The 13,135-nt window shown below is 37.6% G+C and overlaps 1 protein-coding gene across 1 annotated transcript; it reads right to left on the minus strand.

Moving 5' to 3' along the window:
* Positions 1-2,312: 2,312 nt before the first annotated feature.
* LOC134751505 (uncharacterized) lies at positions 2,313-4,026 on the minus strand. The gene is made up of 2 exons (XM_063686923.1): positions 3,897-4,026; positions 2,313-3,565 (listed from the first exon to the last, which is right to left on the minus strand). The coding sequence occupies exons 1-2, from the start codon at positions 4,024-4,026 to the stop codon at positions 2,313-2,315; spliced, it is 1,383 nt and encodes a 460-aa protein (XP_063542993.1).
* Between the last annotated feature and the right edge of the window lie 9,109 nt (positions 4,027-13,135).

The raw sequence follows: 13,135 nt of genomic DNA on the forward strand, positions 1-13,135 counted from the left end.
TAAAATAGTGGATGTGTTTACTTTGCCAAAGTGAAAGTTCGTACATACGACTGACAATGAAAGTCTCCAAGTTTGTTACAATTGTTACACGAGGAAGATGAATTACACATATAGATATAAATATAACACACAATAGTGAAGTAAGAATTGCAAGGCAGCGACAGAGATAGAAATGCCAACAAAACAAAATTATACAGTCTCATTGAGTTAACATAAGGATAGGACAGAAAAAATCAGGTATCTATATTTATATTATTGGTTTGCTCACAAAACAAGTAATAAACCACATAACTACATAACTATTGGGATAAAAAATTACATTAAATGAAGCTAGTATCGTGTCTTAAAGTCTCCTGTTGCCGCTGGTGTTGTAGTGTACATAATTTAAGCTTTGCTTTAAAACTTACTACACTTTGTAGGTTCCTGAGAGGTGGAGGAATGTTGTTCCAGCAGCGGCTTGCCATGTACCTAAAGCTCACACTTTTAAAAGTATGAAATCTTGAAAGTAGGCCAGCTTAAGAACCAGGTCTTCTGTGGTGTAGGTAAGTACCTCGGGTTTTCTACTCAAATATAAAAATCTGAAAGGTATGTCTGTTTTTGCGGCAGTATTTACATTTACAACATGACGTACAAATAGATACTAACAATTTTTTTAATGATTTTCAGTTACAACAATATTTTCAGGTTTTTACTAACTTACAAGTTGACTACGAAGTGATACGAACAACATGATTAAGAAAGTATAAACATTATAGTTCATTCATGGTCAAAACCAATGTAGCAAATGACGTCATATTATAAAAAACCACTTTATATTTGGAAGAGGTAAGAATTAGTTATAACATTCTTTACCACTTAAATATTTTCATACTTGTACCTACACAAAATAACGAATCAAGCCTTAATATAAATTTTTTTTCCTAAAAACCGAACCAAAGGTTGGCGCGCTTTAGATTGAAAAAGCGATGTCTAAGGACGAGGGAGGCGGGGGCACTTATATTTTAAGATGGCTTCCGCACGTATCGACGCGCCACCGACCGCCGCGCCCTGCCGCTGCCGGGAAAGGTTTACGACCGCTGACACTTTTACTGGCTGCTTAGCATCTTCTATTTCGTTTCGAATGGGATTTTGAAAATGGAACAGTTTGGAATTTATAACGACTTATAATAGGGGAAAGTAGGTTGTTTTGATACCAGTATATTAAACATAGGAAAATGGATGTTGTGGAGTTTTATTATTTATGGAACTGCTTAATATGTAGATAGTACCTGTAATTTTCTAAAATATGTTTATACCTACCTAAAGTACATTTAATGCTGATGCACATAGGTGACATTATAGGTAATTATTATTTATTTATTAGGTATTTTAAATAACGAGCTAGGAGTTGTGACATCCTGTATCAAAAATGTATGACGTCAAATGTATTTTGTACTTGTTTGTGTTGTGTATTTATTTATTTATTATAAATACTACTTTTAATTAATTAGACGGGAATTAAATTATATCCACACAGTACTTATGCAATAAAACGCAAAATGAACAACTCAAACTTTAATTAATCAAAATTAAATGTTTTTAATATTCTATATTAAACCAGTATTATTGAATCAAAGGTACTTTCCCCTATAATTGAAGTTACTAATGAAATATAAATAAAATTAAAATAATAAGATCAAATTTGTAAACATAAAATAATCACACACACACACACACACATTATACGTTATAGTAGCCGCAGCTGAAGGAGATGGCGCTATATTCCACATTATGAACCAGCTAGCTAACTAAAATAATGGGTTCAGGATGCTGTTGGGACTGCCTCGTTTTTGCAGCACGTCAGGTATGTTCGCGGAGGCGAGTACTGACTGCTTCGGTGCGAGACAGTTCCAACGGCCTCGTGCGCCTAGTGTTAGAGTCGCCTGCTTGCGCCTAAACATTGAGACAATGTACATATGGGGTCCAGAGGCGTTTATAAGTTATTATAGGTTTAACTAACATATATAGGCTTAAGCGAATGTATACTAACACTATGGACGTGGTCTGAAAATAAAATATATTGTATTGTATTGTAACTAGACTAGCTAGCTAGGTCAAGCGGCAACTTTTGACAATACAGTTCTTCAACAAGACAATCAAGTTACCACAGAATGAATGGCTCCGTACAAACAGCAACACTCTTAACTGTCCATCGGTGGACCTTATGCCTTTTGTGATAAAGTTTACGACCTGTCAGTTAACACTAACAGTGTGGCCGATGGTACATCGCAAACAGCTCTGTTTGCGGCTGCAATATCTATACATACGTACATTTATTTCCCTTTCTTCTTAATCGGCGCCGTAGGCCGCTTGCCCGGGCCCGCGAGCGCGTACTCCAGCATCTCCTCGATCTGAACCATCTCCTTGCACCCGACGGGCAGCGGGTTCCCCTCCACCCTGCAGGTCAGCAGTCCTCGCGGCTTCCTCTCCATGTCTCTCTGGTACACCAGCACCTCCAGGAACTTCACCACGCTCGGGTAAGACAAGCCGTTGTACGATAAGTTTAGTAGATATAAAATGTTGTTCCCCAAACAATAAGTGACCTCGTCCCGGTAAGTAACATTGTCAGAACTGTACGGATCTTTAAAAGTTGTCAGACTATCCGCTATAGTTCTAGCCTTCTCATAGAAATACGCGTCCGAGTAACAGGCGCTTTTTTCACTGGCTATATCGTCTTTTCCTTTCGCTTTTAAACGTGGCGTCGACTTAACTTTACCTTTAACCATATCCGTTACTCGTAAATCTTTCGCTATCTGTATTACCGCGGCTTGCTTGTTTCGTAAATAATCTATATGTCTACTTTTCATGTCCATAACTTCTTGTGGTTTTAACGGGAATTCTAATAGAATGTTGAAGATGGCCGCGGCTCCTTCGTCGGTAATGAAATTGTCAGCCAGATTCAAATACGCTAGTTTTGTATTCATCTTCAATGCTTCTCTAATACTTCGCACACCGACATCTGTAATCCTATTGCTGGATAAATTGAGAACAACAAGAGTACTAGATCCAGGTTTAGGATGATATAATTGAGCTGCTATCAAAGCTACAATCTGGTCGTTAATTCTGCATCTAGACAAAGATAAATTTCTTAAAGAAGAAGTGTTTTCGAGAAGCGTATAGTAAGTACCTTCGCTTAAGAAGCAGTTGTCCAAGGTGATATCAGTGATTCTAGAATTGGGGAGGAAGTTGACGATTTCATAAAGGACGTACTTGTTAAGTCCTTGGTTGATGGTGAGGCTGGTGAGGTAGATTTGGAACTTGATGATGAGGCCGAGGATCTGCATGAGCATGCGGGGGAGGTTGGTGTTCTTGTCGAAGCGGAGGCCGACGAGGTTGTCGGCGTAGTCGTAGACAGCGTGGACGCGGATGAGGTCGGTCTCCTCCTGACTGACGCTGGCCTCGTCCTTCGCCTGGTCGTCCACGACGGACGGCAGCCGCGGCTTCGACTTGCCCTTGGACTTGCCGCGGTCGGTGGTTACCGCGCTTACGTATTCGTCTGTAAAAGACAGGGATTTTAGAAGAGTTGCTATACTGAAACTTAAAATACAAAGGTCATTTATTATTTATAAAATCATTTTATGATGCAGGTACTGTGTAAGTAGTTTTAGCATAGTAAAATAGTGTGGTTAAAATTCCTTGGGCTTCTGAATTTAGGTTATTCACTCGCTAGAGAGTTGATCACAGTAAACCAATGCAGATTGGAGACTTCATTCACACATACTTTTTAGTTTGTTCGCAAAAGTATGCAGGGTTCTTTGCGATGTTTTCCCTCGCTGATATTTGATTTGATTTTGTATGAACCTGGGTTCTAACTACGACCCCAGTACAGCACTATCCCTTTCACTTGTACAACTTACTCTGAAGGTTCCTGATAATGAGCACATCCTTGGGCAGCTGCAGCTGGGCGCAGGCCCAGGGTAGGAAGGCTTGAAGGTCATCGGGTTCTGGACGTTCTACCATCTTGTCGGTGTTGCTGGACTTGTCCATCGTGTCTGGAATAACAGCGTTCTACCATATATGCTTACCCATCATCATCATCATCATCACCACCCACCCGCTTAATAATAATGACTTAATATTTATCAAGGAGGAGGTTCGCAATTTATTAGCACCTTTGTTTGTTGCCGAGCGGTTGAGGACGGAGGACGCTGGTTCGATTCCAGCCCCGGGCACTGGAGGCCGTGGTAATTTTTTCCTTTGTATATGATATTTATTTCGTTTATAGTTTAAATAGTATTGCGTGACTAGGTACTTGTAAAAAACACAAATTAAAATATTTTCATAAGAAAGTAATTTAATTTGTTCTTAGAGTACAGTCGCCATCAGATATATCTGAGCGGACAACGTGTTCACAATATCTGAACACGCACTCTAACGCCCTGACAATAGAGGAGTGTTCAGATATTGTGAACGCCTCGGCCGCTCCGATATATCTGATGGCGACTGTACCATTTTTTTTTCTTTTTAGGGTACCGTTGCCGAAATGGCCACAGTCCGTCCGTCCGTCTGTCTGTTTGTATAAGCAAAGAGAATATATATAGTAGATACGGAGTTACATATGTTTTTGGTATAAGTATGTCACGGCCATTTTACTTGGAAATTATATAATATCTTTTAATGACATTTGGAAAAGTGTTTTTTTTTTATACTACGTCGGTGGCAAACAAGCATACGGCCCGCCTGATGTTAAGCAGTCTCCGTAGCCTATGTACGCCTGCAACTCCAGAGGAGTTACATGCGCGTTGCCGACCATAACACTCCTCTCCCTCGAGCTCTGGCAACCTTACTCACCGGCAGGAGCTGGAACACAACACTATTAGTAGGGTCTAGTGTTATTTAGCTGCGGTTTTCTGTAAGGTGGAGGTACCTTCCCAATTGGGCTCTGCTCTAGATCTGGAAGGACATCCGCTGTCCTGTGCCCTACCACAAAAAGCGAGATGTCATTCACAGTTTTGGACGTAGTTTAAGGACATACCCGGGTCCAAAAACGTCCAAAAAGCGTATTTTATGAGCCGCTATATATTTAGTGCAAATTCATCGTGTTTGAACAGCTGACATCAGGTCAGGATCCTGGATGGGATGGGATCGAGATTATGATTTTTTAAATGATCTCGTGCATTGGTTTCCGGAAAGCGACTGAAACTTTAAATATGGAAAACTATTGTCTGCAAATGATGGAATTTAACATTGTTTCGTTGGTTTTGTTTATTTTATCGTTAAATGTTCCAAAGTAGATAGTTATTTATCGAGCGAAACATGTCGAGCAATCTTCGACTTAAAATACGTGAGTGACCCATTTCAATAGGTATATTGAAACACGTTAACAATAATTATATTTTTATGTAATATGAATTAATATTTCTCTCTCTAGGAAACAGATTTTAGTCTTATAATAGTGATAATGATATGAACAGTACAAAAACCCTTAAGTCAAAAAAAATATGTGCTTCCTACTATTCTAGAGCTTGCATACAGTATTACAGTTGCTATTACTTACAGTAATAAAATAAATAGAAGTCAACAAACGTAATATTAATGTCTTATTTATATCTTCAGGTTTCGAGAGATGCAGATAACAGGATTATTCAACATATTGCAGTCCAGATGAAGTTTAACACTACTGACATTTGTTTTAGTCATTCTGCTATACATGTCCACGGATTTAGATTTTAATAAACCGGATGGAGTACACGGGCCAAAAAGTGTGTCCACATGAGAAGTCAAAGTGGGCGGTTGCATCTCTTTCTAATTAGGGTGACCATAAGTCATATGTATGTGGGATATTAGGATAAGTTGGAATGTATAGTTTGGCCAAGATCTTTTTTCATTCATGCATAGGAAGTCAGAGAGAATGGATATAGTTTTTTTCTCCTCTGTTAAACGCTTCACAAAACCTTACTTAATTTAGTCGTTATAAAAGCTGTTACTGATGACAGACAGACTGACAGACGGACAGCGGAGTCTTAGTGATAGGGTCCCGTTTTTAACCTTTGGGTACGGAACCCTAAAAATGGTCACGTTTTTTTCATTTGTAGTCTGCCTCTTTCGCACTCATGGTATGTTCATATATGTAATGGCTTCTCTTTTGCACACTTCAGCTATTCTTTAAGCGTCATCGTAGTTAATTGCACCATTTTTTTTAATTTGCCGCCTTTGTGTACTGACGGAAATGTGTGTTCAACCTATATAGAATATTATGTATAAATGTGTCTGTAATATTTAAGGATTTTGGATTTAAATTTTGGCAATTATATAGCTCTCATTACGTGCACAAATAAATCATTTATCTCTATCTATCAACCAAATAATTAAACATGCCGAAATAAAGATATACTTATTTAGGTAAACTTATTTTTACATTAAGTAAGTACGTAGGTAATAAGAACTCTGTAAGGCCGATTCACATCGTGCCGACATCATAGTCACCCTAATGAGTTTGACAATGTTTTCTTGTATTTTTATCGTAAAGTTTAATAGTTGAGGCTTACCTGTGAAAAGATATACCACAATCAACAACTTTCACTTCTGCAACCTTTCACACAACATCTTTTACCCATTTTATACTTTATTTCGCAAATAAATCTTGAGCGCCGCCATTCATGTATTTTGAAAATTTCTTTATCAAGTTGGGGATACCAATTAATATTCAAAGTTACTACAATGTCTACCATATTAAAATTAATGTATTTTTTGTTGTGCACATGCTTGGTTAAATCAGTTAATAATATTGACATTATAACTATTTACAAATTACGTAAAAGATATCAGAACCGCACTCTGAATATAGCACTTAAATAATATAAGAAGGTATTTAATTTTAGTAGTTATTGATATAAATACTACCAAAATGGTATTTTTTTAACATTGGCAACATGTGCGAGTGGGACACCGCGACCCACTTTTGCTATCTCATGTGGACCGTTTTCTCTAGTCTGGTACGAACACCTTTCTGGCTCGGTGATAAGGTTCAATTTAGTATGGCAAAAAAAGTGACAGTTCGCTCCTGTTTAGGGTATAACTTCATGTACATGTCATATAAGATGACATATGCATTAAAGTATGAGTATAGAAAGAAGCCTCAAAACGGTGGTATATTTTATATTTTAAGGTAATATTGATTTTAATTTTTTACTGTTTTGTGTAGTATGTTATACTTGACGAAATATAACTTGCATCGGTCTCTAATAAATAAATAAATATTATAGGACATTCTTACAGATTGACTAAGTCCCACGGTAAGCCCAAGGAGGCTTGTGTTATGTTTCGTACTTTTTAGTATTTGTTGTTACACAACAACAGAAATACATCATGTGTGAAAATTTCGACTGTCTAGCTAACACGGTTCATGAGATACAGCCTGGTGACAGACAAACGGACAGACAGACGGACAGTGTAGTCTTAGTAATAGGGTCCCGTAGTTTTACCCTTTGGGTACGGAACCCTAAAACATGCTTAGAAAAGTATGTTTCAAATTAATTTAATTATTTTGAATAGTTATTTTAAGCAGTATACAGACTTATTACAGTAAGGCTTTCGTGGTAATTTTTAATTTGTAATCCTTTTGACCTAATTTCATATCGATTTAATACTCCTCCCTCATACTTGTATAATCACCAATTCTCAACAAGATGTTACAAATACGGCACGGCACGTATAATACGTATAATGTATATAAAGTATCAAATTCGCCGGGAGACAGCATAAGACGCGAGCGAACTAATGTAGCAGTATGTATAATTATGTAAATAAGTAAGCTCCCCCTTCCCCCCGCGAAAGTACCAACGATATTATAACTTCGAGAGCGGGGTACGTGGTGTGGAGGAGGCTTTCGTTTCCCTGGCGCCTATTTTCCCGGATGATGATGCTGATAAATAACAAGTGCGAGTCGGACTCGCGTTTCAAGGTTCCGTGCATTATTTTTTTATGTGAAATCAAAAATTAATTAATTAAGTCCGACTCACGCTTGACTGCACATTTCAAATAGGTTTTCCTGACATCTATAGGTAAAGAACTATTTTGTGTATTGTTTTCAAAATTTTAGACCCAGTAGTTTCGAAGATAAAGCTCTTTATGGTCATTTTTTACCTATTTTCTTGAATAACTTCGAAACTTTATATCCTAAAATTATAAAAAAAGTATATTTGAGATTCTCATAATGAGCTCTTTTATTTGATATGTAACACAGTAGAGTTTTATAAAACTTAATTTTTTAATTTTCTCATTTACCCTCCAAAATTGACCCCCATGTTTAAAATTCATTTGTTTACGTTATAATACATGTCCGTCTGTGGGTCACAAACTTACATATTTGCACCAAATTTCAACATAATTGATCCAGTAGTTTCGGAGTAAATAGGCTGTGACAGACAGACAGACGCACGAGCGACGAAGTGATCCTATAAGGGTTCCGTGTTTTTCCTTTTGAGGTACGGAACCCTAAAAACTACCCTATGTCCTTTCTCGGGCCACAAACTATCTCCATATCAAATTTCATCTTAAGAGCCAACAGGAGTAGTCATTTTTTCATACAAACGTTCTCGACATTTTCCTCTCTGGATATTGGCCCTAGATGAGTAATTTTTTTATATGAGTTCAATATTACCAGTAAGTGTCTGTGTCTGTACGTTTTGCTTTTTTTGTATTCTTGTTTATTATAAGAACTAGGTTACTTCAAATAGCGCTAAAAACGGCCAAATAAATGCGCCGTAAACAGACGCCTAGCATACAAAATCGGCAACAATAAGCGCAAAAATCAAAACTTTCAGACACAGATCATTTCTTTCTCATTCCGTTCCCAAAATTTTGTTACGATTGGTTCACTTTTGGAACTTTTAGAGGAGGAAAATGTCGAGAATAAAACCTCGATTTCTGAGATTTTTACGCAGGATTTTTCGCCGCTGCAGCTGCAGCTGCAGTTGTAATTTTCGCACTAATTTTAGGAGGCGTCCCCGTCAGCGTGACGGAGATATTTATCTAAATTTCTAAAAACCTGAGAAAGAGCTGAGCTAATATATCCTGCAGGTTTGACTTGAAGAGGTAACAGACAGATAGGCAGACAGAGTTACTTTCGCATTTATAAATAATCATCATCATCATTTCACGCAGGCGAAGTTGCGGGCAAGACGGCAAGAGCTAGAGGATACTACATAGTACACTACACGTGACCCTTTTGTCCTGCTTCAACGCACACAGTTTGTACATAATTTTACACAATTTCTGTCTCATTTTTATTATGGTATTTTTTCTGTTGTGTTTGTAAAATGTAAGTTATTGTAATTATTTTGTTTTTTTTTCTGATGTGTTTGTAAATTTATATTGTGTGTAATTGCAGCTGCCAAATAAACTATTTATTTATCTATCTACACTTATTCCTATATTTATATTATTGCTATATATATTGCATATATTGTCCACAGCGGTGTCTCCGGAACGGCGTGCGTATCTTCATCAGTCTGGGGGCCTACCGCAAAAATCAAAATTCGCAAATTGCGGGGATTCTTCTGGTTTTCTCCAATAAAGGCGTAATTAGAGTGACAGAGAAAGATGTCCTCAATTTGCGAACTTCGATTTTCGCGGTTATAGCCATAGCCCTGATACTCGTACTTACAAAAGCCGTCTCCACACCAGCGGGGCGCCGGCACGATTGTTAAGAAGTGTTCGCGCGCCATCTTGAATCTCATCGCAGCCTCACCGCGCTCATTACTTACCGCGAGATAATACATACACATACACACGTACATACACATACATACAACGTGGCTGTGGGCGGGGAATACCTCTCAATTTTGAATTTCAGCAAGGAGTAACAGCTGTATGGCGCTGGGTTCCTTTGAAACAAGACGAAGAAACATTTAGCATGCTTTTAGAGTTTTAGCTATCTACAAATTTATCTATCTATTATTATTTGTGTCGTTTTCAATTAAAAGGTACCACATTGTCGCTTGCCATAAGGACGCTCTGACAGGTTATTCGTATTAAGATACAATCCAATTTCGTCCTTATTTTAAGCGACAATGTGGTACCTTTTGATTATAAACGTCACATTTGACGACCTGTTTGGCCTAGTGGGTAGTGACCTCTATTAGTGACCCTGCGGCCTGCCTATGATACCGATGGTTTTGGGTTAAAATCCATCGGGATTTTTTTTATTTACTATTCGTTTATAATTTTTATTCTGAACAATAATTATTTGTTTGCATGAAATTATAATTTATTTATTTATGACTTTTTTAATAGGGTAGAACAACAACACCTCAAGTATTTCTTAGCTCATCGTCTTTACTGCACTTGCTTCACATGCGCACAAAAGAACGCACATGTGACATGTGAGAAAGATAAAATAAGATAAGATCAGCACGCCTAGCAGGAGGCGACTTCCTTCCTATGATTCCGCCATGGTACAGTCGCCATCAGATATATCGGAGCGGCCGAGGTGCTCACAAATATCTGAACACGCCTCTATTGTCAAGGCGTTAGAGTGCGTGTTCAGTTATTGTGAACACCTCGGCCGCTCCGATATATCTGATGGCGACTGTACGAATAACGACATCTTTAAAATACAAGTAATACGAGATATGAATGAGTCATGAGTCCTTCGAGGATTTTTAGTAATGTTGTATACCTACATGGAAAATAAGCTTTATTTTGATTTAGATGGTTAAATTTAATACAATATATTAGCGAAATAGTTGTTGCACCTATCCATCGTATTTAACATCTGCCTAGCGGAAATAATGTGTCAATTTTTTTGAGATCTATATTTGTGCCATTTTCAACCAAAAGGGTACTTATTGTCGCTTGTCAGTAAGGCGCTATTTCCATATAGCTTCAATTAGAAATCAACCTTATCAACAAGCGACAATGTGGTACCTTTTGGTTGAAAACGTCACATTTTTCGTTGTAAAATGTTCTTATTACGTAGCTACGTTGCTAGAGTTAGATCAAGACAAGCCTGCAGCGATTTTTATAGCACAAGCAGTGCAAGTGTTATTTTAAACGTCACACTTCTATGAAATTATGACTTACGAATAATACTTGCACACTTGAGTTTGAATTTAAGCGACAACAATTATGTAGAACAATTCGATTGTCGCAGGTACTTTTGGACGCGAAACTGTAGAAATATACTCGTACAAACATCAACATTCTTAACTGTCCATCAGTGGACCTTATTACAATATGCATAATGTCCACGAATGGGCAGTTCTGTTTAGGCCGTTCCTTCGGTTTGCCGCTGTCGCTGTCACATTTCGCAAGAAAGAACGGGAAAGATCATGCGCGCCAAGTGTCAATTTTGATCGAATTTTGTCGATTTTTATTTATTTTAAAAACGTTAGGTACCTTACAATATCAAAATTCGAAAGCTATGAAATTACTATTTAAGTTAAGATTGTTTTTCTTCTTTTTTTGTTTATAGTATCACATAATAAATAACCGAGTAAAGCTTGATTAAAAGTCCGAGTTAGAGGTTACTTTGGGAATTAATTGTATCGAGCGAAGTGTCATAATTTTTGTACCAGGAGCTATGTTATTAAAGATAAAATAATCAAGAACTACATATATTTTTTCCACGTCTACGAATGTCAACGCCTCATAGAAAAACATGATCATATAAGGAGATTTTTCGCCTTCTGTTTGGTTGTACTTTTATTTGGAGAAGTATTCCAGGGTGGCAGTCTGGCAGATACTTCTGGTGCGTTTTCATCCGCTACAGATGGTGACTGTACCGCTAACTTACATAAAGATAGGATCGATATGCCCGGCGCGGCGAAGAAGACAAGTTAGATTGCGTTCTTCGTTCTCCAATTTCGATGCGGAACTTGGCTCGTTCCGAGTTGTGCGTACTGTCTACTGCGCCACCGTGCACCGTGCACCGCCGCGGCACAGAATAAAGGGGCCCACTGACTATCAGTCCGCCGGACGATATCGGCCTGTCAGTTAAAACAAAAATTTGACAGTTCCGAACAACTGACAGGCCGATATCGTCCGGCGGACTGATAGTCAGTGGGCCCCTTAAGTAATAGTATTATCAAAGATAGATTTAACTCCGTAATAGATGAATACAGTCTAAGGTAAAAACGTGCCTAAAAAAACCCCACGAAAATTTGATTCTCGATCAGATGGCGCCACTACCTTTGGCCTACTCTCGTATAGAGGGCGTTGACAGTTTCGTTTGTTATTTAACAAGTTTAACGCATATCAGTGAAAGAAATGGGTCAAAATCATACAAAAATAATTAATGCAAATAAAAAAAATCATTTATCCATATTTAAGTACATTTTATCGTACTTTTATAAATCTTCATTTTTAGTTTTAAAGTATGTCGATAGATGGCAGTGAATTTACTGTGGTTACAGAATTTACTATGAGTCTAGCTATCACGGTTCATGAGATACAGCCTGGTGACAGACAGACAGACGGACAGACGGACAGCGGAGTCTTAGTAATAGGGTCCCGTTTTTACCCTTTGGGTTACGGAACCCTAACAATGATTAATTTGTTTCTTTATTAGTCAAATTTTACAACCAGACTGAACAGCAAAATTAATAGGCAAAAGAAAATAAATAAAACATTTATTAAGTACTGACGAAATGAAGAGATTTTACATTAAATTCAATAGGTATGTCAAGGCACATAGCAGGCACAGTCGCGGGAAGGGCTAGTTTATCACAATAAAGGAAACTGCAATCTGGTTATTAATGACCAAAGAGGAAAAGGCACAAAAGGGAAAATAATACGAAAAGGATTCTGACCGCTTTCAAGTTTGCCTTTTAATTCGTTATCTTGACATTTTCTTTTAAATTTTAATGAGTTGAAAATAGAGTTGATTTCAATGAATAGTAATTACATAGAATTCGAATATAGTTCAGCGGTGACTATGATAATAACCGATCACAAAGTCGTATCTTACGTCAGCGTCAATCTCAAAAGTAAGCCCTAAATGGTTATTATAAGGTTGATTTTACAACGATGTTACTAATCATGTAAGTTGTTTGTTTTGTAATTATTGATATTACATGGTGTATATTTATTATCTGTGGGGACTGAGGGTCTTCCGACCTTTTTTGCGGGGTTTTATATTTTGTAGCATCTGCTG

The sequence above is a fragment of the Cydia strobilella genome, chromosome 22, assembly GCF_947568885.1.
Source record: "Cydia strobilella chromosome 22, ilCydStro3.1, whole genome shotgun sequence".
Lineage (NCBI taxonomy): Eukaryota > Metazoa > Arthropoda > Insecta > Lepidoptera > Tortricidae > Cydia > Cydia strobilella.

Bases quoted from the DNA above. Each gene is read 5' to 3' on its own strand.
- LOC134751505 (XM_063686923.1), bottom strand. From the start codon at position 4,026: ATGGACAAGTCCAGCAACACCGACAAGATGGTAGAACGTCCAGAACCC. The intron at 3,566-3,896 runs GTAAGTTGTACA...GTTTCAGTATAG, and splicing joins CATTATCAGGAACCTTCAGA to CAACTCTTCTAAAATCCCTG.